Here is a 27,841-nt window from a genome sequence, read left to right on the forward strand (position 1 = left end):
AGAAAACGCCCAGGAAGGACGGATAGGCCATGGGTACAGCACGATAAGCAGAGCGTGGGGAAGTGCTGGGAGTGTGGCCACCGTGCAGGACACTGGAGAGCTGCTGTCAGTCCATCTACAGCTCTCTTCAACTAAACCATGGCCTCTTCAGGCCTTAATTCCTTACTTAGAGCAGTTAAGAAGAGGAAAGAACAAAAAAAATGTTTCCTGCTATTATAGCCATTGGGTTGTTAATGACAAGTTTCCTAACAACTAGTGGGGCAAGTGTGCTCTCAAGACATCCTTTTGCCCTGCTCCCGACATCCTCTAGACCAGGCAGTTCTTTCCTTCCCAGTCATTGGGATTTTCTTCCAAGGAAACCATGCTATAGAAGGATGTAGGTGGAAAGGCCCTGCAGACCGCTGGGTCCTATCCTTTTATGTTCTCAGGGCATGTCAAGGTTGGCAGTGCACAACACAGAAGCACTCCCAGGGCCTACGGCTTAGATGTATTTAACAAAACAGAAACCATTGGAGGTCCAGGCATGTTTAAGGCTTTTCCTTGCAGGATTTGACAGGAGTGCATTAAATTACCCCGTGCAGGTTGTCACCGCTGTTGTAGCAGCATGAAGGTCAGTGCAGACTAGCCCTGTTCGTTTTGTGGCTGGCAGGCTCTGAGCTCCACGCTGCTGCACGACCGCTGTTGACTACTCCCATGGTCACATGGAGCCTACAAGAACTGGCTTATGCTACTGCAACCGCAGGGCAAACATGCCCTGAGTGCACCTTGCTGTGGGACCAGAGGCTAACTCTGTGAATAGCACTGAGAGCAAACCATCGAGAATGCAGAACACAATCCCACAGTTACTGCATAAAACCATTGAAAAACCCATTGATGATTTCTAGAAAGCAAAGAATATCAAGAAGAAAGCCCAATGTTTACAATACACTAATTTAATAAGTGTTTGATACTTATTTTCAAATTTAAGTCAGTGACACTTTTCTAAGGACCTGGACTACAACTGTTAATTATGGTGTAATCTGGTTGTCAAAGCTCCTTTGCATACACAGAGGAGGCTTTTTCTGAAACATGTTAGTGAAAAGCTTGGGTGAAACATACTGCTTTTGAGCCTACTTCTGTGGGAGCAGGTTATTTTGCCTGAGTGAAACATCTCATTAGAAGGCCAGAACCATTAACGGCCTTGTCAATCACCTGTAAAATTGTAAAAAAAAAGGACATTTCAGTTAATAACCAAGCAAATACTCAAAACACAGCCAAAGCACTTGAGTGCAGCAAATGCTGAAACTGTGTGTAACTCAGCAAAATAGTAGTCCACGTACAGCTTCATCTTCTGCACTCTATCACAGCTTTAATTTAGTGAGGTTCATAGGGATACAATTTATTCCAAGAAGGAACACTCTGAAATTTTGAAGTCCCAAAACTATCCTGATTTCTGACCTCTGTTGAGTGGACATTCAACCTTGCAAGCCTAAATCCTGGATGAAGAAAAATTTGTGATGTTTACAATCCCTTGTAGCCTGAGGATATGAGACCCAGCTCCTGACAGAAAGTGACTAGTTTTCAGGATAGGCCTCTGAGGTATCCACAGTATCATAGAATCATAGAATAGTTTGGGTTGGAAGGGACCTTTAAAGGTCATGTAGTCCAGCCCTCCTGCAAGGAGTCCAGACATCTTCCTGGCTCAGAGCCCCGTCCAACCTGCCGTTGAATGTTTCCCACAGATGGGTCATCTACTAATTCTCTGGTCAACCTGTTCCAGTGTTTCACCACCCTCATTGTGACAAATTTCTTCCTTACATCTAGTCTAAATCTGCCCTCTTCTAGTTTAAAACCATTACCCCTTGTCCTACTGCCACAGGCCCTGCTAAAAAGTCTGTCCTCACCTTTATTGTAAGCCTCCTTTAAGTATTGGAAGGCTGCAGTAAGGTCTGCCCTGGAGCCTTCTCTTCTCCAGGCTGAACAACCCCAACTCTCTCAGCCTGTCCTCACAGGAGAGATGTTCCATCCCTCTGATCATTTTGGTGGCCCCTCTGGCCCTGCTCCAACACGTCCATGTCTTTCCTGTGCTGAGGGCTCCAGAGCTGGACACAGGACTGTAGGTGGAGTCTCATGAGAGCAGAGTAGAGGGGCAGAATCACTGCAGCTTTAAGTGAGATATACATACAACTCAGGCTATTCTCAGTGTTTCCCTACAGGGTATATACATCCTCAGTTCTTGGTTTTCAATGGCTTCCCATGCATGTGCTTCTTGGATCCCATTTTAAAGATTGTCAGGTGCTCTGTTTCTGTCTGCACAAAGGATGCTGCCTTCCACCTTGATGGCCAGACACTTAAAATTTATTGTACCCACCTTTTTAGATTTTGTATTAACTCCTGACTTGGTTATCCTCAAAAAAAACAGCACAGCTGAGATGTAGTGAGATCTCCTCTTCAACATGTGTCACTAATACGTTTCTTTAATATATGCTAATTACACCATGTCAGATATAGCAATGATGACCCACTTTGAAGGTAACATGAACGTATAGATCAAACCTAGTCTCGAGAACAACTGCTGTTGGCAGGTGGTTGATAGGGAATAAGGGAACCATGTTAGTAAATATAGTTCCAGAGAGGATTCAGAGAGTTGATAAATGCTAAAAAAAAAGTTTTCTTCACTGAAAAAACACTTTACTGAGGATTCATTAACAAATAGGTAACACTTGAACTTCTAGCAACCTTTTTTAAAGTAGAACAGTATTCCACCTGTCCACAGGAAAAAGTGTTTCTACCTAGCTGAAGAAAAAGAAGGAAGAGAGTTCCTGAAAGAGGAAAATTCAATTCATGCTAAAATTTCCCTGGAGATTATGTAAGTGATTTATTAAACTTCATTTTCCTGAAAGCACCATAGGAAAAATAATCCTTAGCTTTATTCAGTGTTGGTAAAAGCATCCTTCCTTTTTATTTATTCTGGTCCAGATTCACCAGTATCTGTCTGCCAAATGTACATCCTGCTGTGGAGTAATGTGCTTTCAGTTAGCTAGACATTTATTTTGTCATTTTTTGGTTAAAAATGTGCATAAAATCCAAGCTTTTCAATTAAAAATGTTCTGCAATATTATTAAGAATTATACAGACTGTAAGCCTTAGAGCTTAGTGTTGTAGGACAGAAACAACATTAATATTTGTGCACAAATGGGTACTCACTTCAGGGCCTGGTTCACCAGAAGCTCCATCTTCCCCTGGTGACCCAGGAGGTCCTACACCTGAATCAGGTGCTGGCTTTCCCGGAAGACCAGGCAGTCCTGGGGGGCCTGGTGGCCCAGGAAGACCCTGGATAAATCAGCAGCATTGTTAGAAATGGCCTTAGCCAGGTTCATTTGTATATACATGAAGCAGGAAAAGCTCACACAGACTGTTCAGGTTCATAAAACTCTCAGCTTGGGTTACCATTACCCATCTGCTTCATTAAGAATCAATTTTATTTCACAGATACACTCCTTACATAGGGTCACACTGACCTCCTCCATCCTTGCTCTCTGAATTGTGCCACTTGATGGCATGGAACAACAAGCAGGAAGTTAAAAATAAAAGAATTCTGTGTCAGCTTTCTGTAACCCAGTAAAGACCTTAGAGATATTCCAATAATCAACCTAATGTTAAGAAACTTAACTGAAATTAAATCAAGGGATCACTAAACAAGGGAAGTAGATACTTTTTTCTATACTCATCTCAAAGGGTTTATCCGTGCTATTGCTGGAGCACTTCTCATGGTCAAGACCTGACTGTGCTTAGTGCTGTAAAAATGGCCTCTGCACCAAAGATCTATCCTGCATGGACAAGGGCAGATCTATTTAAATTTAATAAAATGAATGAAATATCTTACTTTAGGAGAAATAGTACATTTGCAAATACTCTCTCTCGTGTGCAAGTCCATCCTTGTTACTGATTGGATTAGCAGGCAAACATGGACAATTTGAAATTTTGGGGCATGGCACTGTAAGGCAAGAACTCTTTAATTCAAACTTAGGGTCATCTACAGGATTCTGCTAGGAAGATGGTCATCTTGGATTTTCAGTACAGTTGACAGAGCCTTCTGCAGGGAGCCATTCCAAGCACTCACTTGTCTCATTAACTGCATAGGACATCTAAAGGAGCTAGTCTCCTAAATTAGGCCAGATAACTAACTTTCAGCATGTGGCAATTCCCTCCTGAACAGCCTTGGGAATAAGGTATTCAGCACTTTGGAGGAAAGAAGAAATAGAAAAAAAGTCTTCAGTCAGTCTGAGAGAACGAAAAATATCACTAGATGTATTTGCAAAACAGAGGCCTCAGAATGCTATAGCATTCTGGAGTTCATAGGAGACAGGCATTCAGGGAGTTCATTCCTTAGAAAGCTGCAGTATTATCGATGAAACAGCTTCTAATTGAAGGGTGGAAATGCTCCATCCCAAAGACTGCATAAAAGGTTATCTCTCACTCTAGCTAGATGGATCAGTAAAAGCCTTCTCATTTATGTCTCTTCAGCCTCTTGACTTCTGATTTTACTAACTTTTGTCCTTAACTGTAACATGTCACCTGATTCATTGTATATCTGACTCATTCTGTGAATGTAAAACCACATTGTTTGCAACTGCAATACATATTTTATAGATTGCTACTTGGATTTTCAGCAGGAACATGGTAAAAGTAGATCTGGCTGACTACCTAGAGATAATGTGTGAAGAAGTGGCTCAAGAACAAAACATACACAATATTTCCAGATCTGGCAGCAAGTTCTAGTTAATTGATGCTATTTTTCGCCAAAAAAAGGCACATTGTTCTGTGCAGAATGTATTGGAAAGATAGCCTCTCCTTTGAATAAAAAAGTCTAGCAAAAAATAAGTAGAAAAAAATCCTCACTCCAAATGTTTCCTTTGCCACTCAACAGCTCAGAAACAGAGCAAGAAAAACAAGCCAGACATCCCATTTTTAATCCAGAGCCATGCTCATCTGAGTACTGTCTCTCAAAATACGTCGGCTCTCTGCGAAGGGAAAGCACAAGACCAATGCACAAATTCAATCCCTGAAACAAAGCTTACTTGAGGCTGTTGACACATAACACTAAGAGTGACAGACTAAGCTAAAATCTTAAACCGGTACTTGTCATCCCACTCGTTCTGTTCTGTTCCTGGAGCCTATATTGATCCCGAGCACAGCTCGTGAATCAGCTGCGTTTTACAGCACAGCCTACTGAAGTGCACAGCCATTGATGCTGACTCTCCTGAACATTATGTCTGCAAAATTAAGTAGTTAAGTAGATTCACAAGCCATATAAGCTCTTTCTGAAGCTGAGATGGACACCTCCTGGAGAAGGATGAGGTGAACATCTAAGGGAGCCACTCCTTCGACTGTCCCAGTTTAACCAATGGACAAGTGTGTGTTAAGAGCCCAAGACTCAAGTTTACCCGGTGTGAACACTTCTTCCCAGTGACAGAAGTCTGTCCTCCCATCTTACACAGCCCAGAGAATGTCACTCAGGAACATGTGCCTCAAAATCTTACTACCTTTCACTCAGCCAAAGCGTCTCTCTCTGCTAGCCAGCCTTGGTGTGACGGTGTTACAGTTCTTCACAAAGGCAGGGATACGGGGAAGTTCAAATTGATGCCTGAGATGAATGAAAGATTCTAGGGGGGCAGGTCAGTAGGAGACAACACAATTAAAAAAAGACTAATGGACCCGGATTTAGTGGTCAAGAAGATGAAGAAGTAGTTGTACTTAAGCAGTAAACCATGAAGACGGAGCTGTTCCTGCCCTCTTCAAAAACGTAACTGTCGTGAGATCAGCAGAACCCGCAGTAAATGGGGTAAAGGCGGCACGGGGAGATCGCGACCACCGACTCAGCTGAGGGACTATGCAAATTGCTCCCCCACTCAGTCTAGGAGCATGCATGGTAATTTAAATATGCGTAACCAATAATAAGCAATGTGGTAATTACTAGCCAATGGATGTAAATTTTGGAGGGTTCTCTATTGTTTTCGCTAACTATGTAATGGGATAAATACATGGTGATTCCTTTGCATGGTGTGCTAGCTTTGTGGAATACCGCCTAGCACCCATATCTGTGTAAATATGGTTTAAATAAAATACTTCTACTCTGTGTGTATATTAGCATGTTGCACACCAGGTATACGATCACACTTTCGGGACAACAAAATGGATCAAGCAGTGTAAAGTATTTCATACAGACATACTTATTTTTTAGAACAGGTACTCCAAATTAAAAAACCAAAAGATACTATCATTCCATCTCCCTTCTCTTTACTGTCTTCTCAGAATCAGATTAAAAGCATTTCCTCATTTTAAGAAGTCCTCTTGCCATTATTTCTTTGTTTCTACTCTTTCTTTCTCACACTTCTTCCCCACTCACATACACTTAGGCCTTTTCAGATCTTGAAATGAAACCCTACAAAGCATTTCTGGATGCTGTGAATTAAGCACGTATAAAATTTGCATTGTGAAATGGACCTTCTACAATCTGGATGAGTAAAGTAAAGCTCTTCATTGTGCTATAGAAAAATAAACATCAATATATACTCACTCTTAAAATCTCAGTCTCTCCGTCAATGTCTCCAGAACCTGATCCTTCAGGTTCCAGCCTATTCTGAAATTAGGAGAATTCAGTTTTAATATATTGCTTCTAAAGACAACAAATGAAAATATCACTTGCCAATTACTGCAAATACATTTATAGCCAATATCCTTGCAGCAGACTGTCACTGGTGAAATAAATTATAATACAATGAAATCATTTCGGTCATGTTTCCGGTGTTTTATACCATTTTACTTTGTAGACACTCAGCTCTATATTTACTTGCAGATGTTTATGAGTACAGTGATAACAGTCCTGCAGGGCACACATGCGATGTGACTAAGTGAACTGAAAATGAAGCAATATCTCAGAGCAATTTTAACTTTTGGAAGATACCTGTCAACATTAAGAATATCCTAAAATGCATAGCTAACAACTATCCACTGTTTCCTAGAGTGTACCTCTTAGTTCAAAAGCCGCATTCTGAGATACCTACAACTGGATTCCAGAGAGGCATTTTATAAAGGGCAATTAATATACTAAAGCATTTTCTAAAATATTTTGTTAGAAAACAGGTTTAGTTTTAGTATCGCAATCTAGTTGTACTCATCTATAAGACAATTTCACAGATTCAATCTTCTTCAACTTCAAACCATCTTCCTATATTATGGAACCTACATGCAAACTACAGTCAGCATACATACTGTCAATGAATTTTTTAAACCTCTAAAGAAAAAGAAGTATTTTTCATGGAAAATTTGCCATGATTTGTCTGCATAGTATATATAGCAAAATGAAATGAAGACCAGTTATCCATTTTTTTAAATTGTAGAACTTGATATGAAAGTTTATAGAACTCATAATTTTAAAAATTAAAAGGAATAAACCAAGATGTGCAAAAACCAAAATTGGCAGTTGAAATATGACTTTTCTACATGTGTGAGTTCCACTACATTTAAAATGAAATAATGTCCACTCATATAAAAGTAACTTAACTACAGATTCCCATTGCAAGTCCTTGATGAGTTTCGTAGCTGTGTATGCTTTGTAAACTACAGCCCAAAGTGCGTAGAGAACTAGCACCTGAATCAGTTGTAATAGTACCAACGCTAATGTTTCAAAAGCCCAGGAGTCAGGGATGCACTTTTTGGCTGCACTGAGACTTCTTCCACTTCACTCTGGAATAAAAGGCCTTGAAACTTGCTACCACAGACAAGAAGAAAGTAGAGGCGGTGCAGGACCTGGTGTTCACTGCTTCATTTAGATAAGCAGCCTTTGGGTGATAAAAGCCGTTGGACTGGAGCACCTTGTCCTAGTGACCTGGAGCTGCCTTGTGGTCTCTTGAAGTCAGTATCAGTGGAGGCTAAATAGTGCAGCCCTTCATAACGCTGTTCTTCTATGTTTGTGCTACCGAAACAGGTTGGTATAATTCAGCAGACCCTAGATCAGGGGAGCATATAATCCATTTTGTGCACTGGAAAATATTGCAAACTATCTTGTTAAATACCCACAATACTCCGTGTGACAGTTTTGCTTAAAAGTCCGCCACAGGACTTCCATTGGTGTCAGCGGTGGGCTGTGGCTACATGTAAAATCAGCTCCCACACCATGAATTGAAAATTCATGCCAGATTCCTTCTTCAGTTGTGCACACATGTATCCTCATGGAAAGAATGGGAAAGGTCCAAGCACAGAAGAGATATGAATCTGAAACATATTCTTTAACATTGCCTGGGTACTTACTGAGCGTTCAAAATACGAACACTGTCGCCACGCTGGTATTTAATGACAGCAAATGTAAGTGACTGTCAAACCATTTCTGTGTTCGGTAGTGGGAAGAAATGAATAATTCAGGTTTATAATGTCTTTTTGACTAAAGTTTTGTCTCTTGTTCTCCCATATATGATTGCTTTTGCACAGGAGAGCGCACACATCTACCGGCTTTTTAAAACACGAATACTGGGCTTTTACATAGATTACAGTACTCACACAGTCTTAGCCAGACACTTATTTGCATTTCTGCATGAGCATCTTAGAAAATATTATTATCTCTGTGGCAGTCAGGCTACTTTCCCAGAGAAATCCTCTTATTTATTTTTGGATTCCTCTATGGCAATCTGAGCTTACTGACAGAGAGCCCCAAATACTCACTAATCCTCTGGAAGGAACAGATGGTCCTGCAGGTCCTGGTAGTCCAGGGGGTCCCGGCAATCCCTCACCACGATCACCCTAAAACAGGAACGAAGATAAATCAGTAAGGACTTAATCATATAAATGCACAGCAGGGTTTGTCAGCACTAGCTAGAATCTGCGTGGATTTCTAGTCCAACAAAAGTGCCTGCTTAGATGCTATGAGCAGAGTTGAACTTTGTTCATTCCTAAAACAAGCTCCCGAGAAACATGATTTTTGCATTGGCAAAGGAAGAAAGGACTTTTCCCTTTCTAACTTCTGCAATGAATTTGTAAATGTACGAGCAGTATTAACAGCATTAGACAGTGTATTTTTCTTGTCAAAATAACGTTTTGCATTAATGATCTTGCATTTTTAGCATACATTATGTGCCCTCCCCTCAGTAAATGAATAAGTAGAAAGTGTGGTCACACCAAGCTACTCAGTAAGTATATTTCTTCATTTTATTGCTACCAGCTGTAATGCTTTTTCCAATACCACCATGTCATGATTATTCTTCTATGTGTTGACCTTTATCTACTGCCAACACAATGAAAGGCCCTGTTCAGAACTGTGTCATTTTCTCTCATAATTACTGCCATCTCTTCTTATTTGGCTTTCTTACATCATCTGTGACATTTTGCTGTGGTTAGTTTGAAGTGCTTCTGCTTAAGGTATTTTTGACTTTTATTAAATTTTCAGCTCAACTCCAGCATTTTTCAGTCAAATCAAGAGTTGAGATTCTGCATCAATCTTTTAAACCTTAAGTTGGAAGTCTTTTATAATGTATCTTTTAATTCTCAACTGTCAGTGTGCCTTTTCTGGAGAATTCACCAAGCAGGATTTGACCTTTGTGTTTTAAACTCTTTTGGGAGAAGGATGTGTCTCTACATCCCCTAAAATGGGGCAAATAGGATCATAAATCACTGGCTGACAAAAACATTGATTGCTTAATATGCATGTTGTTTTCATCGAATGATTGGCACTCATTTAATTTCAGTTTTTGAAGCCTTGTATACCTCTAACACTGATTGATCCCACTTGCTTTTTACCTGATAACCTCAGGCAGAGGGAGTGCCAGGAGAAAACAGAATGTCCTCCTCTCCCTCCCTGGCTGTCTCACATTCCTTGCCTCTGGCATTCGATAACCACGGCTCACCATTCTGAGGGGTTCCTCAGTGTGCATTTTGGACATTCTTCCTACACGGCGATCCCGGTTTCAGGGCAGATGTACGTTTAGAGGGGAAGAAAGAGCAACGTAACTGCTCATGTCCCAGAGCTTCTCTCACCATTGGGAGGAAAAGGGCAGCCCTCCCTCCACCAATGCTTTCATGTAGCACGGGCTCCTACCCGTCCATCCCGACACTGCAGAGCTGCCAGGTGTGACCTCCTGCCCACCTTGCTCCAAGAGGAGAGAGACCAGACTGGTTGCACTGGGCTTTCTTAAGGGGGTAGAAGTCACAGAGACACAACTGACACTGTTAGCCAGCCTCTACTGATCTCTGCTTTACCCTCTAACCTGCTGATTTGTTATCTGGGCTTATGAGCATTTTAATTATGTTCTCTAAATTCATATATTCAGTCACACAGCAGGAAACACTGAATTTTACCTGCCTCTTGGTCACTTGCTCTTTATGCTTGAGAATTCATTAGATAAATGTATTCATTCATTTCTTTGTTCCCCGTGGCTTTGTCGAATGGTTCCTATAGTGATACTTCAGTCATATTCGCAGAGAATGTGTTTAATTAATTCGGGGTTATTTTCACTGTCTGCCAGCATGTTCATTTACAGGTACTCTTCATTCATTTTAACACATCCTTTGCTTTTTTCCAGTGATTATTACATTAGCTCGTGTCGGTGTTTTGTGCTTGTTTTAATACAATTTCTTCCACTTTGTTTGTACTACAAGGAAGAACCCCCCCCCAGCTCTCACATTTGGATGACAGTCATGTATAGGAAGCCTAATTGTATCCATTCCCAAGGAGCATCTCATGGCTGTATCTCTGCACTGAACAAGGACCACAGGGAAAAAGTGACAGCCAGCTCCCTACTCTCCACTGATATGTAGCACCCCATTCATTCCCAGCTTTCCATTTTCAATGAAAAGAACCAGAAACAGGCAGCTGGGTCCTGCTACTGTTCCTCAAATTTAAATATTAATATGCTGGAAAAGTGCTGACTGTCTTTGGAGAGCATAACTGGTTTGTATTGTTTGTGTGAGTGCACAGATAAATTCTTTAAGCTTTGCTCACCCTACCAACATAATGGGTCCTGGGAAATAATGAAATAATTTTCTGGACAACTAATAATTTAAAAATTACACACATGTGTAGAAGAGGATCAGAGCAGTGTCTTCGTGCTTGTCCTGCTTTCTGCTGCAGGAATTGGGTCTGGTTAAAGTATCACTATAGGGGATGGGATGATGAGTGGGAGGAATGGAGAGACAAAGTGGAGAGAAAGAGAATCCTGGCTCAACAAGTCCATCAAACTGCCCTTTGGTGGTCTGAGACTGCTTAGAATTTTCAGAAACAAGGCTCTGAAATGCCTGTACGGAGTGGCTGTAATACCTCTTGCCAACTGATTTAACGTCTTACTGGTAATCTGCCTTCCCCACCTATCTTTCCTGCAGAGCCTGTATCCATACACTCCGGCACGCCAGCCGTGAGCTGTCCCACCGTGTCTCTGTAACCTCAGAGCGGTGATAGCCCTGTAGCTGTGCCTGGACTTCTGAGTCCTCCTGTTTGTCTTCCATGCTGCTTGCTTTGGTGAAACTGTACCTGAGATGGGTCCCAGGCACGCTGCCTTCACCGGGGGAGTGCAAGGGTGTTGTACCTGAGATGCTTCCCAACTGCCCGACATGCCTTTGCTTCTCTTCAGCTTATGATAACCCTTTGCCCAATGTATCTTTCCATTACAACAGACAGACTGTTCAGCTGGACAGAGAGATGGGGGGTTGCCAGGCAGTCTCACAACCTGATACCCGTACTGGAGAGTAATTTTACCTTTGAAATTATTCTGGAACCTTTCAAACTGAATCTGAATCCATGAGCTTTATATGGGTTATGTTTGTGAACTTATGAAGCCTGAATTGTTTTGGTAAACAGATTAAATTAATTATTAATTTGGCACTTGGAGTAATTGGCTGAATGCCAATTTTGTGTACAACATGTGCTTTAATGATAGAATAATCCATTACAGCTCACTTCAGCTCAGAAGTGATACAAGTTGCTACTTCAGATGGTTTAGCTCTTACTTCAATTATATTAATTTCATAATGGTAATATGATTATACTGCCTCTGTTAAATCACTTAGCCAGTGGAGTAAGTTGCACAGAGCAGTTAACTTTTCTTTATTAAGTGTTAAATATATCTTCCTTAGCTGTCCTGTGAAAGCCCAACTTTTTCTACTGTTGAAGTTTATTCATATTCTTGAAAAATCCTTGTGATTCTGCTATGGCTGCTCTTCATGCAGATTCATGGGTGAGCAGCAGGATGTTAAAATTCCTCCTGTGATTCCCTACTATTACTACTTTTTCTCTCAGAGTGTACCAACTTAACACATGTCCAAGCATAAATGGTATCTGACTGATTGTTAGTTATTAGGAGGACACGTACCTTTTCGCCTTTTAGGCCTGCTTTTCCTTTCAGTCCTGGCAACCCATTAAGTCCATTTTCACCCTAAAAGGAAAAAAAAAAACCCAACAAATTAGACATTATCTTTTGTGCAGGTTAAAAAGGCTGTAGGCTTAGCAGCAGAGGCTGGGATGTAAGGGTGCTAGATTCTAACTCTTGGTTTGTGCAGTGGGAGGAGATATGGGACTTACACCTCTCTGCAGCTGGCAGTGCACAAAATGTGCCTCCCACCACATCTACTCTGCCCACAACAAAGTGGCAGTGAAGCCTGTTTTGGGGGATACAGATGGAAACAGTTGGCAGCCTGCATTTGGATTTGACAGGATGCCAACTGGACCACACAGCACTGATGACAAATATTTTGAAAACTGCAAAGCTCCACTAGAACGCTGACAGCTGTCTGAAAAGTCCTCTTCAAATTTTCTGTCTCAGACGTTTACTTATCTAAGAGGCAAGAAAGTCTTCATTTATTCCAAAGTTGCTGAATATGCTTACAGCAGGTAAATTCTGGGCTAGAATTCTGCTTCTTCCCTAGCAACTGTCAAACTATGAGAAAATGGACATTTGGGAGAAATCTGTTTTTAATTTCATACAGAAGTGACAGTCAACAGAGCAGAGTGAGATGTATTTGTAACACACTACTGCAAACCGCTGCCCTGAGTGCACCAAATCATACCATTGGCATTAGCCTGCTCCCACCTTCTACTGAAATCCTTTTTGCCTTGACCCACCTGCATTTATTCAGTTCCTACAAAGTAGGCTGCTTCCTGAGGACATGCATCTGACAAGGAACATGTGGTACTACATATAGCATTTCACCCCTTTTTCCATTCTAAACTTCACCAAATTAATCACAAAAAAAACCTTTCTATATATGTTCATCTTATCTACACGTAACACACATATGCTCTTCATATAAAGGCTTGATCTTTGGCTAGAAAGAACTCCCACCAGCTTTAAAGTCAGTGCTGTTATAAGGTGGTGTTATTTATGAATTCAGTTAGGACACTGGAAAAAAATTCAGAAGGCAAATAAATTCTGTTTTCCCTAATGGCATTTTTGGAATATGGACAGCTGTAATTATGGACTCTACTGCTCAAGTTTTAGGACTGTACTAATTTTAAAGATTATATAAACTCATTATGGAGAAAATGAGTTTTCTCCACCTTTATTCTGTAAGAATAAAGATTTTTTTCTCCTATTATAATTTTTCCCGTAGAGTAATTGGTGTCAAGTTTATAGAAAAGTGGCAAACACATGGCAAATATAAATTTAATTCATACTAATTTTATTGCTAAGTGAAGCCCCATCAAACCGATAGTAAAGTTGCATAGGTATGTGCAAGAAGGGAACCCAGCCGCACATGGACAAAAAGGTAAAAAATACAGGACAATGGTACATTTCACAAGATATAATAAAATGTCTATGATAGGAAATAGGATTGTTTTACAAGGATTTGTTTACAAGGGCAAAAGAATTGCTTTTGAAACGTTTGAATTAAATTTGAAGAATTTTCCATAAGACATTTCCCCATTATTTTGGTTTCATAGAATTTTCTTTGAAACTGTTCTGCTTGAAAGTAGTCAGACTTCTGTTAATACAGAAAATGTAAACATAAACACCCTAATGACACACAACCTGAGTTTAGGCTAAATATTTGCAGAACCAGCTACTTTTCTCTGAACATACCAATACACTCAGGCAGCCGTCACGCAGGAGCTGAATAATGCATCCCATGAATGACTACTGAATTATTTTTTTAATATGTTAAAAGACACTAGTTTCATTTGAGGTTCACTTGCGGGGGCAGGAACAGCGGCGGTGCGCGGCGGCTGCATACGCAATCGATCAGCAGCTCGCGGTGAACTGACGTACGGATTGGGAGCCATCTAGAGAAGGGAGGAAGGAACAACAGAGGAAGATGACAGCAAGTGTGCCAGAAGAAAGGGAAAAACAGAGAAGCGCAGAGAAAGGAAAGCAGGAAGGATGAAGCAGAAGGTGCATTTGAATTACTGCACAAGAGTTGAGGGGTGAGAAGTACATCTGGAAAGTTAATAAAAGCCGAGGTCAGGAGCAGGAAACATGGCAGCATGTGTCTATGAAGGGTCAAGGAACCACTTTGTTTTGCCCTGGAAAGAGATCTGGGACTGAATATGTCCTATTTTTGAAGTTACTCTCTGCAAAAAAAGCCAGCCTCACCAGAGCTGGACTCCTTGTACAGCTGCTTATGCCATGCCATGCCTCTTACTTTCTTTGCAGCTGGGAAATCATAAATTTATCTTAGACACCTGGGTCATCATAAATTTCTTTTAGACACCTGGGTCTCTTGGCAATCTGAGAGTCAACTACAGCACCAGAGCTGCCTTCTGGAGAGAGCACACAGAGAAAACACTCCACTGCTCAAGCTTCAATGTAGCAGAGTCTCTGATAAAAAATGTTGTGGGTCTTTTTCTTCACTTAACCAAAATAAGTATAAAAGAGTACATACGGGTAACCCATTTTTACCAGAATGCCCTAAAATAAAACATCTTTGTTAGAAAGATAAATAAAACATACCAACAAACAAGTAACAAAAGAGAAAATCAATTAACTATGGCTTGATGTGTCATGCAGTGACGAAATAACAAATCAGAGCTGTAACAAATACTGTGTCACAGTGTGATCTGTTTTGCACCTCTGCTTAATTCCATACATCTTGTGCTGATGGTTCAGAAGGATATGAAGTGTGAAACAGATACATGGATATAGAGAAGCTACTGAAGGAGGCACGTGAGTTCTGAAGTCCAGCAGCTTTGAATGTATTCAAACATGACAGCTGGGAGGGTGGTGCAGCACTGCAAAGGCTGCCCGAAGAGTTTGTAGAATTACCGCTCTAGGAACGTTAGTGTGTTGGCACATCCATTGTTTGCTTTGTGCTTTCTGATGATTGTCTCTCATCAGGCCCTTGCATAGTCATTGACACATGTGCAAAGCAGATATGACACTCCTGAGTTGACTCGGTGGGGATAAAACCCATCTTGTAGAAGTACAACTGCTGACAGTGTGCGAGGCTGTGGAGTTTCAGCCCTTTATGCATGTGTGATGAATGACTATTATCCACTCTAAAATGCATGCATTCTTACAATAGACAGAAAATACTCACTGGCTGACCAAGTTGTCCAAGTTTCCCCGGAGTTCCAGATAGTCCTTGATCTTTTTCTTGCACATCTTCTACTCCTGGCCTCCCTGGATATCCTGTGGATCCATCCTCTCCTTCCTGACCTTTCTGGTCCCGAGTAATTAGAATGTGAAATATGAAAAATGTGTTGCATTACTTTTCCCATTTTTCCCCCTCTTTTTCTCCATCTCTTCCCTCTCTCCCAGAACCCCTGCTTTGCTTAATACAGTCAGAAACCTGTTAGGCACCATACAAATAATATACTCCATTCAGTGAAGGCAGTCCATATTAGAAATCATTCATGCAAGTACAAATAAATTGCTCACTCAGCTGGAAAAAGGGAAAGCTGGTTACCTAGATGCAAATGACCATAGTCTAATTTTCATACCTGCACGAATCTGCACAGTCTAAATCAATAATCACAGAATCACAGAATCATTAAGGTTGGAAAAGACCTTTAAGATCATCGAGTCCAACCACCAACCCAACACCACCATGCCCACTAAACCATGTCCTGAAGTGCCATGTCTACATGTTTTTTGAACATTTCCAGTGATGGTGACTCCACCACCTCCCTGGGCAGCCTGTTCCAATGCTTAACCACTCTCTCCATAAAGAAATTTTTCCTAATATCCAGTCCAAACCTCCCTTGGGGCAACTTGAGGCCATTTCCTCTCGCCCTATCGCTGGTTACTTGGGAGAAGAGACCAACACCCATTTCGCCACAATCCCCTTTCAGGTGGTTGTAGAGAATGATAAAGTCTTCCCTCAGCCTCCTTTTCTCCAGACTGAACAATCCCAGTTCCCTCAGCTGCTCTTCGTGAGACTTGTGCCCTAGACCCTCCACCAGCTTTGTGCCTCTTCTTTGGACACGCTCAAGCACCGCAATGTCCTTCTCGTAGTGAGGGGCCCAAAATTGAACACAGGATTCGAGGTGCGGCCTCACCAGTCCTGAATACAGGGGCACGATCACTTCCCTACTTCTGCTGGCCACACCATTTCTGATACAGGCCAGGATGCTGTTGGCCGCCTTGGCCACCTGGGCACACTGACAGCTCATGTTCAGCCGGCTGTCAACCAGCACCTCCAGGTCCTTTTCCGCTGGGCAGCTCTCCAGCCACTCCTCCCCAAGCCTGTAGCGTTGCATGGGGTTGTTGTGACCCAAGTGCAGGACCAGGCACTTGGCCTGATTAAACCTCATACAGTTGACCTCTGCCCATCGATCCAGCCTCTGATCCAGATCCCTCTGCAGAGCCCTCCTACCCTCCAGCAGATCAACACTCCCACCCAACTTGGTGTCATCTGCAAACTTACTGAGGGAGCACTCGATCCCCTCATCCAGGTCATCAATAAAGATATTGAACAAGACCGGCCCCAGAACCGAGCCCTGGGGAACACCGCTTGTGACCGGCCACCAGCCGGATTTAACACCATTCACCACAACTCTCTGGGCTTGGCCATCCAGCCAGTTCCTCACTCAGCGAAGAGTAAACCCATCCAAGCCACAAACCACCAGTTTCTGCAGGAGAATGTGGGAAATGCTGTCAAAGGCTTTACTAAAGTCCAGGTACACAACATCCACAGCCTTTCCCTCATCAACTAGGCGGGTCACCTGGTCATAGAAGGAGATCAGGTTGGTCAAGCAGGACCTGCCTTTCATGAACCCATGCTGGCTGGGCCTGATCCCTTGGTTGTCCTGCACATGCCCTGTGAGCACCCTCAAGATGAACCACATGTAGGTTTGAAAGAGACTAGTTTCACAAATTCAGTCAGTCTGGGAGAAAATTGTGAAAGTTAAAAAGAGAGGTTTAGGAACGCTTTATCTAAGTCCCCTAAGATCTCCAACTCTAACAAAAGAGGGTTACATATCCAGCTTGGTTAAAAAGAAAAGTGACAGAAGATGAAATGAGGAAACTGATACCAAAGAGTGAGTGAACAACAGGCAAGAGAAGAAATTGCTAAGCAACAGTATTTGATAAAGAGAAAGCAAGAATAATAAAAAGAATAATTTTTATACACCAGGAACAAAATAAACCCTTTCAGTGGTGAAACTCGGACAGTAATACAAGTTTAAATTAAAATCCAATACACAGGACAGAACATTTAAGCAATTTTTGTATCATATTTTGAAACAAGCACTAGGATTTACTCACATTTTATATCAGTAATGAAATATTTTGTGTTCCATTAGTAGCTAATGAAACTAGGAGGGATGTAATATAGTAACTATCCGAGCACTTTAAAGTTAGCAAGATAACAGCTTTCAGCAAAGGAACTGTTAACTGATTTTTTAAGGATCTTTCTGGGTTTTGTAGCTAGGAGAGTTGCCAAAGACCAGAGGTTTTTTCATCCAGTCTCATTAGACATTTTTTCCCTGTCTGGAAAAGTGTTAGAAGAGAACCTAGTTAACTAAGCAGCAGGTAAGATCATAACTTAAGCGAGATAACAGGATTGTGGATACAGGTTGTTAGAGTACTGAAGGAGCTAATGGATGTTATGGCAGGACCTCTCTCGATCATCTACCAAAGCTCTGGGAAGTCTGGGGAGGTCCCTGCTGACTGGAAGCTAGACGATGTTATTCCAGTTTACAAGAAGCGTGTGAGGGAAGACCCAGGGAACTACAGACCTGTTTGTCTAACCTCAGTTCCTGGAAAAAATATGGAGAAGATTATACTGTGTACTTGTTGAAAGGCACTTAAAGAATAACGCAATCATCAGGCACAGTCAATGTGGGTGAACAAAGGGAAAGTCCTGTTTAACAAATTTGATGTCTTTCTATAATGAGATCACCCATCTAGTGGATGAAGGGAAGGTGGTGGATATGATTTTTCTGGATTTTACTAAGGGTTTTGATACTGTCCCTTCCAGTGTTCTTCTGGACAAGTTATCCAACTGTGGGATGAACAGGTTCAAGGTGCCCTGGATGAAGAACTGGATGAAGGGCAGAGCTCAAAGCGTTGTTGTGAATGGGGCTACATCTGGCTGGTGACCGATCACCAGCAGTGTTCCTCAAGGCTCTGTCCAAGTGCCAGCTCTGTTCAATATATTTATCAATGATCTGGATGCAGGACTTGAATGTACCGTTAGCAAGTTTGCTGATGATACCAAATTGGGAGGTGCTGCTGACTCTCTTGAGGGACAAGAGGCCTTGCAGAAGGACCTAGATAGATTGGAGCACTGGGCTATGATTAATGGGATGAAATTTAACAAGTCGAAATGACACATTCTGCACCCAGGAAGGAGTAATGCCAGGCACAAGTCTAAACTGGGAGAGGAGTGGCTGGAGAGCAGCCCTGCAGAAAGGGATCTGGGGCTGCTGGTTGACAGCAGGCTCAACAAGAGTGTGCCAGTGAGGCCTGGCAGCCAAGAGGGCAAACCGCATCCTGGGGTGCCTCAAACACAGTATAACCAGCTGGTCGAAGGAGGTGATTATCCCGCTGTATTCAGCTTTGGTGTGGCTTCACCTTGAATACTGTGGCCCACAATTTGAAGAGGATGTGAAGGTCCTTGAATGAGTCCAGAGGAGGGCAACAAAGCTGATGAAAGGGCTGGAAGAAATGTCCCATGGGGAGTGGCTGAGGACTTTGTGTTTGTCTAGTTTGGAGAGAAGGAGGATGAGGGGGCAGCATCACGGCTCTCTCCAGCTTCCTGAGGAGGGGAAATGGAGAGGGAGGTGCTGATCTCTTCTCCCTGGTACCCAGTGATAGGATGTGTGGGAATGGTTCAAAGCTGCACCAGCTGGACATTAGGAAACGTTTCTTTACCAAGAAGGTGGTCAAAGCCTGGAACAAGCTTCCTAGAGAGGTGGTCGATGCCCCATGCCTGTCAGTGTTTAAGAGGCATTTGGACAATGCCCTTAACATGATTTAACTTGGTCAGCCTTGAAGTGATCAGGCAGTTGGACTAGATGATTGTTGTAGCTCCCTTCCGACTGAAATAGTTCTATTCTATTCTCTTCTGTTCTATTCTATTCTAAATTCAAAATGTGAACATAAGGAGTGCTAAATCAGCATGTTTTTGACAAATAGGTCATAATTTTCTTTGTTGTGTGTGTTTGATAACAGTAACGCTGTTGATCCGACTTCAGCAAATTTTCCTGAGGGGCATTTGTCTGAGTTCTATACAACATGAAAAAAATAACATTGTGCCTGATCAGTGTCACCCATATTAATTGGATTACAAACTGTATAACTGGTAATATGGAGATCCTGTACAATGGCAAACTTAGGGAGAAGTTACTTAGGGAGAAGTTACTTCTACTTAGTACAAGTAAAACTTCTACTGCTTCTGCCAGTTTTCAATGCAGTAACAATTTAAAAAAATTATTATTTTCTAAAACATTGTTCATTAGCATATTGTATACCCATCTTTTGTATCTATGTAGTGAAAAGGATGTGGAAATTGGAGGAAGTTCCAGAAAAAACTTGTAAAGATGAGTAAGTAGCAAAACTACTTGTCACAATAGATTTAAGCTTTTTCTGTCACACTACTTAAATCAAGACTGGATTTTTATTTAAGAAAAATAGTCCAAAAGTTAAAAAAATAAATTGTAAGAACAATAGTTCATCCTGACATTAAAATTGCTGGTTTTAAAAAATGTGAATGCAGGCATGAAAATGTTAGAGGAATCATATTTGGAAGTCCTACAACAAATATCAAAGCATTTTATATGTTAGCTCCCATGGATGATCCTTAATCTAATGTTTCACCAATTGTTATAATTTACCACAATAAACACAAACTTCAGAATAAAAGTTCTGTCATTCTTGATGCTGTATGTTTTCTGCAGTTTCAAGCAACATGAAGAACGGATTTTTGTTATAGGAGTCACAAAATCAAGAGGAGGAAAAGGTTGTTATTTATTTTCTGTTTAGAAAAATCTGTGGTGGTTGTTGGATCAGGAATGTTAATTAACAAAAAGTGCTAGCTGATTATTTCGAAATATGTCAACAAGTAGGGCAAACATTTGAGTAGCTGGAGCCCTCCACCTCACAGATTCCAAATGAGGGGCATACGTAATTTTATTTTGCAGAATCACACAAAATTCAGATTACACGTTACCTTACAAATGCAATAGGCACAGTATCTTTCAAAGCCCAGTACCTCACCAGAGAGGGTGACTTTGCTACATATGGCATAGCCAACCCCCTTCGGGGTTTCTAGTGCCTGCAGTCGTGTAGGCTAGAGTGCTCTCTTTTTAGGAGTCCAAAGTGCTGCCATTTTTCTTAGCACTGTGAGAACCTCAAAATAGAGACAAGGCTACAGCCTTGCATTTTCTCTCAATTTCCTTCTCTAGGAGCCAGGCCCACAATAGTCTACCCAAAAGGAGTATCTAACCTTACAAGGGATTTGACAAAAAGCAATTTTGAAAATGTGACTAGTCTCAATGTTTTGCATGCAATTTATAGTCATTCCTGGTCCTAGCAGAACTGAATTGCCAGTTCAACTACAGCCCATCTTTGTCAGACTTTCCTCAGTTCAGTAGTGTACAACTTTCTTGAAAGTGGCACACACACATTCTAGAATCTCTTTTTCTTTCAGGGAAGGTCCAGAAGGGAATTTCTGCTTGGACGCTTACAACAAGGCAGCCTGACCAGGATTTTTGCAAGGCATCTGAGACAGGTGAAAGGTGTCTAGATATCACCTCTTCTAGAGTACTTCTGAAAAATGTGCTGGCAGCCCAGCACAATAAACTGGAAGAGGTTTATTGCTTTAAGCACGCTGTAACTTGCTTTAAGAGAAGCTATGCATGGCTGTAAACAATAGTTATTCATCTAACTGCTCTGACACAGACGTGAGTAATACGAGGACCCCAAACAACTTTAGTGACTTGCCTCAACTTTGACCCAGTATAAGGCCATCTTGGGGTGGAAATGTTGTTCAGTCTTAATATTTTATTAGCCAAAGCATCTTTTTATTGTGAATGTCAGGAAAGCTGCTGATTACTTTTTTAAATGGATTTTTCATCTCTGGGTCTTAACGTACGCAGTTGTCAGGAGGCAGCATACACTGCTTTCTGAGAGAAATAACTAGGAGTTGCAGACACTTTTCCAGTGCAATCCATGCAGTCACTCCCTTGTCAAGACATGGAATATAGGCTCAACCTCCTGGATCGTAATTCAAGTAAGGTTGGCTTTATAAAGGAATAATTTGCATAAATTATAATTTTTCAGATTAGTCTGTGGGCAACTAAGGGCAGCCAGTGATACACATTTTAGGCATGAATTCCTCCAGAGTTTATTGTGTTCTAGTGTTAGTCTTCTGTTTGGGTCACCTGATAATGAAGCACTGTGATAATGAAGTGCTGCTTTGCACTTAGTACTTCACACAGAAGCACTTGGTGAGCACTCAAAGAGTGTAATTTTAAATCTGTTTATATGCCACGCTTCTGAGAAGGAAGCAAGACTTTCATCTGCAAGGCAGCTACTGTGGGTAAGACCAAGATGCCTGCTTTTAGCCTATAAAAATTGTGGGCTTTTATGGTGAAGATTTACATTGGTTATTTTCTTTGTTTTTCACTTTATCCAAAGCAAAATGAAAAAATGCAAAACTGAAACAACAAATGTGTTTTGTTAGTCAAAAAGCTCAACTTCATCTCAATGGTTATAGATCCAAACTTATGCATAGTGTCAGTGCTTTGCCATCTGAGGTCATGAAAGGATATTAAAGAATTTAAAAATTTAAAAAACTTCTGTTTTGGCATGCTGCTAAGGTGGAATAGATGAAGGTACCAACTCAGAAAAGCACCTAAAATTCGTATGTTTTCTGGCTCTTGCAACAAAAGATGAGGCATATGATAAACCCATTGTACAGACCTCCTCTCTGCTTAGTCCTGGCAAATCACTAGCACCAGAGCCATCTTCTTCTCTTAAGATTTTCTGTGTGACAGTGGTAGATTCACTGTTGCCTTGTCCAGTTTCTGTGACAGCTGAATCTAAATAAAATAGTCACTTATTAATTAAAACAGACAGAGCAAAATGAAACCTGCCCAGAGGTTTTATCAGACCACACAGGTATTTATCAGACCACAGATGCTGCAAGTTGTATGAAAAAATAAATCATTTAGGTTATGACCAACATACATTCCGAGGATTAATATTAGTCATTTCATAACTCTGAAAATTTTAAAAGCAAAAAGTGAGAATAAAATTATAAACCGATTGTTTATTTTAAGGACAAAGACTGTGTTTCATCATCATCTTTGCCTCAAGCTCTAGTCTAATGATTGCCTATTTTTCATCTATATAACAAAAAATAAGAGATATGTACAACATATATTATCTTAAGTACGTATGAAATTTAAACAGGAACATTGTCTTTGGCCTTATTAAGATAACTAGCTGTACTTTTTGTTTTCTAGGAGTGCACTGAAATTGTCTGCCTAGTGGAGGACTGGAGTCCTCAGTTCATTATGCCCTGCTCTTACTACTTTGCTGCCTACACTTGCATCCAAAACACCCCACTGGTGCAGTAGGCAGATTCACATCCTGTGCGGGGAACATAAGCAGGATACTGTTGTTTATTCAGTGGAGGTATTCAGTTTTACATGAAAGGCTGTGCTTCGCTATAACAGAAGGTCATCGAATTAAATATTATTATCATCTTAAATTCCTTTTAAAGGTGCTACATGGTTTTAGAGCCAGTATTGCTTTTTGCAGAGGGACATCTCAAGAAGTGCCATGCTTCTCACTGACCTGAGCAGAATGAAGAGGATTTTTCTAGTTTCATTCCCTTTGCCTGACACTTTACTGGAGTGTTGTAAAGTTGCCTGTCACGGCAGCAGCTCCTCAGGTCAGCTTCTTTGTTTTATCCAATATTTACTTTTTTATTTGAAAATGTAAACCATAATTCTGTGACTGAAACTTACACACTATAGAAGGGTAAATCTGTTCTCTGAATGTTTAGGAACAATGACTGAGATAAGTGTCTCTATGGAGTGAAAGGTGGGAGATGCTGAACGGTGGCTGTAGTTGCTACCACTTACCTTTGCTGCTATTAACAAATTGCAGTCTAACAGACTGCAGTTTCAAAGACCAGATGTTTGATGTGCCAATTCTTTCCTAACACACAGGATGTCCAAAACCATAGGATTTTCCATTCCTGGCAGCACCCAAAATGTGACAGTGGCTTTGCACACAGAGGGAAATGACAGACTCGGACCTAGAGAATGTAAATGACCCCACCCCCCGAATAAAAAAAGAGGCAGTGCCTTGTTCTTTAAGTTTAGCTGCTTCCGAGGTTTCTTCTGATCTGTGATTTCCAGAGAAATCATTTTCTTCCAAATAAGACAATATAGTTGGGGGGGCTTCCACTGGCTCAGCCAATGTATCTTCAGGCTAAAAGAAACACAAAATCCCGAAGAACTGTTTAGAGAAAAGGCTTATCACATATTTTAAAGCATGAATCTGTAGATTACCTTCCTCAAAGCAAGTCATCAGAACTACCACATTTATGAAGGAAAACAGAAATCCACATCTTTCCCACTTAATATCTTGCCAGTATCTGTCCTTAATCTTACGCTGCCCTTGGAAACATTAACTGTCATTGCTATCATAAAAGCTGAAATTTATTAATGGCCAATATGTACACTCACTTTCATTTACAAGTTTTTAATTTATTTCACCTTCTATTTCGTTTTTCCTCCTTAGAATACACATCTAGTTTCTGCTTATCAGCAGATGCCACGCTAACTTAGTCAAGCTCTTGAGAAAAAACTAGCACAATACTTTTCCTCCACAGCTCCATTCCTCCAAACCAAGTGGTGTCCACCTGACAAACCCATAGAAAGGGAGAAAACCACAAGGAATGCTGGCTGTGGGAGGGCACGAGGTGGCCATTTTGATAAGCTGGTATGATGCAGGAGTAAAGAGCTTACTCCCTACCGGAATTAGAGACCTGGAGAAGTGCTGCCTCAGTGTAATGAGGAGACTACTTCATGCAAACCTGCATTTGCAATTTAAATAAAATTTAAAAGTGATTATGTTGCCATGGTAATCTGGAGGAGACTTAATGGTCCAAGCATCCTGGTCTTGAACCGGGTTAAGATGTGCAAAATGGCATAATAGGGCTTGCTGAAATAGTTCCTGAGTTGTCAGCAAAAAGAAGGGAGGTAACATCATTGGCATGATTTTTATTTCACTGGTTTTGTATCCTTATAATTGAGGAAAAGCTTCAAGATACTTCTTGATATTGATACATATTGCAAACTGGCTTTAGGGCTCCGTTTGAAGGGGAAAGGAAATCTTTTCTCAAGGTGGGCCAGATCTGATCCCCAATCCCCACTATAGCAGACAAAAGTACCTTCGTTTAATTTCAGTTTTATTTGCTCCACTTGAGAAAGAACCAAATGCATGTTTCCTCTGCTCTTATTTCGCTTATAACTATATACCTTGTTCTTGACATTCTGTGTAGGAATACTTCAATTAATCTTTAGAGACCAATAAACCTTTTTATGCAGCCTGATTATCTGAACCATAGTAAACTTACAGTTTTAAGTTAGCTATGTATTATAGGGTTTTGTGTTTTAAAATCCTTAATAAGATTGGGTCTTGGCTACTTTGAGAAAGGAGGACCAATTTTCCCTTTAAATGCAATGCCCAGTGACTTCCCTCTTCTGATGCGGAATAACCAATACTTCAGATGAACAGTAGAAAGTAATTCACACAATTCAGAATGTGCAGAATTGTACAGTCTATAAAGCATTCCTGATGTTTATTTCTCACTGGGAAGGTAAATAAAGCAATTGTAGGACAAATATCTAAATGTTTCATTTTGAGAAATAATTTTTAAAAGCTATAAAATGGGGAAAAAAACCCCCACCACATAGTATTAGTAAATATCCCAAATCTAGCTCTCTGCACTAGAAAATAATGGGAAAATTGGAGATATTTACTTGAAGATAGTAGAAAATCAACCAAACCTCACACTACACTTATAAGAATGTAAACATGATAGATAATAGTGATTACCTGTCCGATACAATTACAATAATTAAGATTATGAAAAAAGTACACTAGTAATTTAGTGAAGTGACTGGAAAAAAAACAACAGCAAAATCTCTTGAAATAATCCCAGTCAGTTTAGATGTGAAGACATATCTGTGGAATAAAAAAAAGGGAAGTAGTATCTAATAACCATGCACAAAGGTTAGTGATCAACATCGGCCAATGGAGTTGAAAGGACGTGTCTAGTCAAAGAATGGTAGGGTGGATGGCCTCCACTTGTCCACATGTACTCCCTGTGCACAAAGGTGATGGGGAAATGGATTAGGAGATTACAGGTGGGCATTTTAGTATCTTCTCCTGCACTGTAGAAGATAAAGCAGCGTGCCACTTGCGTGTGGACTGCCCACAGCAGTCTTCCTTACAGAGCTGTGTTACTATGTCTGTATACAGAGCAGTATTTGTATAGGTGCAGCTTCTCAGAAGTCCGTGAAGCTCTGAGAAGCACTAAGTCCCTTTGCTTTCCCATTTGCAGCTCCTAATGAACAGAAGGACACTACAGAGATGACAGCCAGTTGCAATCTAGCTCCTGCAGGGGACTGAACTCAGAAGAACTACCTAAAACCAGAGTTATAAAAGGCTATTCCTGCCTCCGTGCATGAAACCAGATTCAGTGTATTCTCCTGATACCCTGCCCATCTCAAAACTTTCCCCCAGAAGAGCATGCTTCTCGGGGAACTCACAAGATATTGTTCTCTCCAGATTTTCTGTCCTCTAATGATAAGGAAAATACTTTCTGTGTCACCCAGACCATCTCCTTGTAGTTTAGACTGCTTCTTTGACAGTTCTTAGCACCCATACATACACCCCAATTCAGACACTGAGGATTTTCTTCCCTCAGGAGAGGCCCAGAATTTGCAGAAAGCCCTCAGTAGCAGGAGAGAGGTCTGATATGGGTGCAGCAAGTGCTGGGATCTTAATCATTTCCTTTGAAGTAACAGTAGAAAGGGATATTCCATAGCTCAATCAAACCTCTGTTTCTTCATTACATGCTGTTTTTTCTTATGTACAACTTCTATCAACACTTGTTTTAGCATTCCTTAACTGGGAAGACAATGGCTTCCTCATCTTCTGGGAGACAACATGATTTTCAAGGAACACGGTAGGCACCACATTGCTCGGTCTGCTAGGAAATAGAAAGGGTATCACAGAAGGATTCACACTGTTGAGGACAAGCCTTCATTCCGGGCTTCCCAGCATGTCTTCCCAGGCTCTCTGGTCTCTGATCTCTGCCTTTTGCGTTCAGGATAATATTCAGAATGTAAGAAGGGAATTTCTTGAATATAATCTCTGCAACCACAGACACAACAGCAAGATAAAGCTTGTGTAAATGTGAGTTAGGAATCACTCCCTTGGGAAAAGCAACTTCACTGTAAGTTTTTCCATGATCGACTTCATTGTCTCGTACTAATGTTACATTTTCTTTGTTATTCTGTCCACCCTATGCCCAGCCACTTGAAAAGACATAGAGAAAAAATGGTCTCCAACCCGTGTCACTGAGTCAAGATTCACACAGGCTGCAGGGGCACATGGAAGAAGTTTTAGTTGGGAGGAACCTCTCGAGGTCATGTAAGTAGACCACTCATCTAAGTAGATCAGCTTAGCCATGACTTTTTCTAACCAAATCCTGAAAACTTCTAAGGCCAGAGATTTGATATTCCCTTTGTGTGACATGTTCCAGTGCTGCACTATTATCCTATTGAGTTTTCCTGAAATCCAGCTTGAACCTCCCCACCTACAACTTGCAACTGTTGTTGTCTGTCACTACTGAGACAAGTCTGGTTCCATGCTCGTTTGTGTCAATACATATAAAAGTGTGTGTGTCACTTCTGTAAAGACTGCAGATTAAACAATGAGGGACTAGGTTATTGAAAGGCAAAATCTGTTACTAGATTTTATATTTAACTTTGAATGATGAAACAAGGACAGATACAGAATACCAAATGCTAATAGGCAATCCAGAACTTGCTTTAGAATTCCCATAAAAAGAATTTAGAAATTTTTACATTTCTTGCAATCAGTGTGTGGATAATAAAAAAGTAGTTTTAAAATGGCAAAACTCATTTGGAACATTTACTCTCATTTACTCTAAAGCCAAAAGAACAATTCACATCACTACAGACTGGTCAGCGTCACTTTGATCTCTGGGAAAATCATGAAGCAAGTCCTCTTGGAACGTGTTTCTAGGCACATGAAGGAAGGTAACTAGGAACTGTCAGCATGGATTTACCAAGGGTAAATCATGCCTGACCAACCTGATTCCCTTATGTGATAAAATGACTGGATTGGTAGATGAGGAGAAAGCAGCGGGTGTCATCTACCTTGATTTA

At 40.9% G+C, this 27,841-nt stretch overlaps 1 protein-coding gene across 1 annotated transcript in view; it reads right to left on the reverse strand.

The window, feature by feature from the left end:
* COL15A1 (collagen type XV alpha 1 chain) overlaps positions 1-27,841 on the reverse strand; it is a gene marked incomplete at its 5' end in the record, with an annotated part of 153,451 nt that overhangs the window by 67,504 nt on the left and 58,106 nt on the right. The window contains 9 exon segments of the mRNA XM_081996464.1: positions 3,187-3,312; positions 6,560-6,622; positions 8,701-8,778; positions 12,336-12,398; positions 14,842-14,861; positions 14,864-14,867; positions 15,496-15,618; positions 22,242-22,444; positions 23,720-23,846. Coding sequence (XP_081852590.1) covers positions 3,187-3,312; positions 6,560-6,622; positions 8,701-8,778; positions 12,336-12,398; positions 14,842-14,861; positions 14,864-14,867; positions 15,496-15,618; positions 22,242-22,444; positions 23,720-23,846 — 807 coding nt within the window.

This window comes from Phaethon aethereus, assembly GCF_964289735.1.
Source record: "Phaethon aethereus genome assembly, chromosome: 2".
In the NCBI taxonomy this organism is placed as follows: Eukaryota; Metazoa; Chordata; class Aves; order Phaethontiformes; family Phaethontidae; genus Phaethon; species Phaethon aethereus.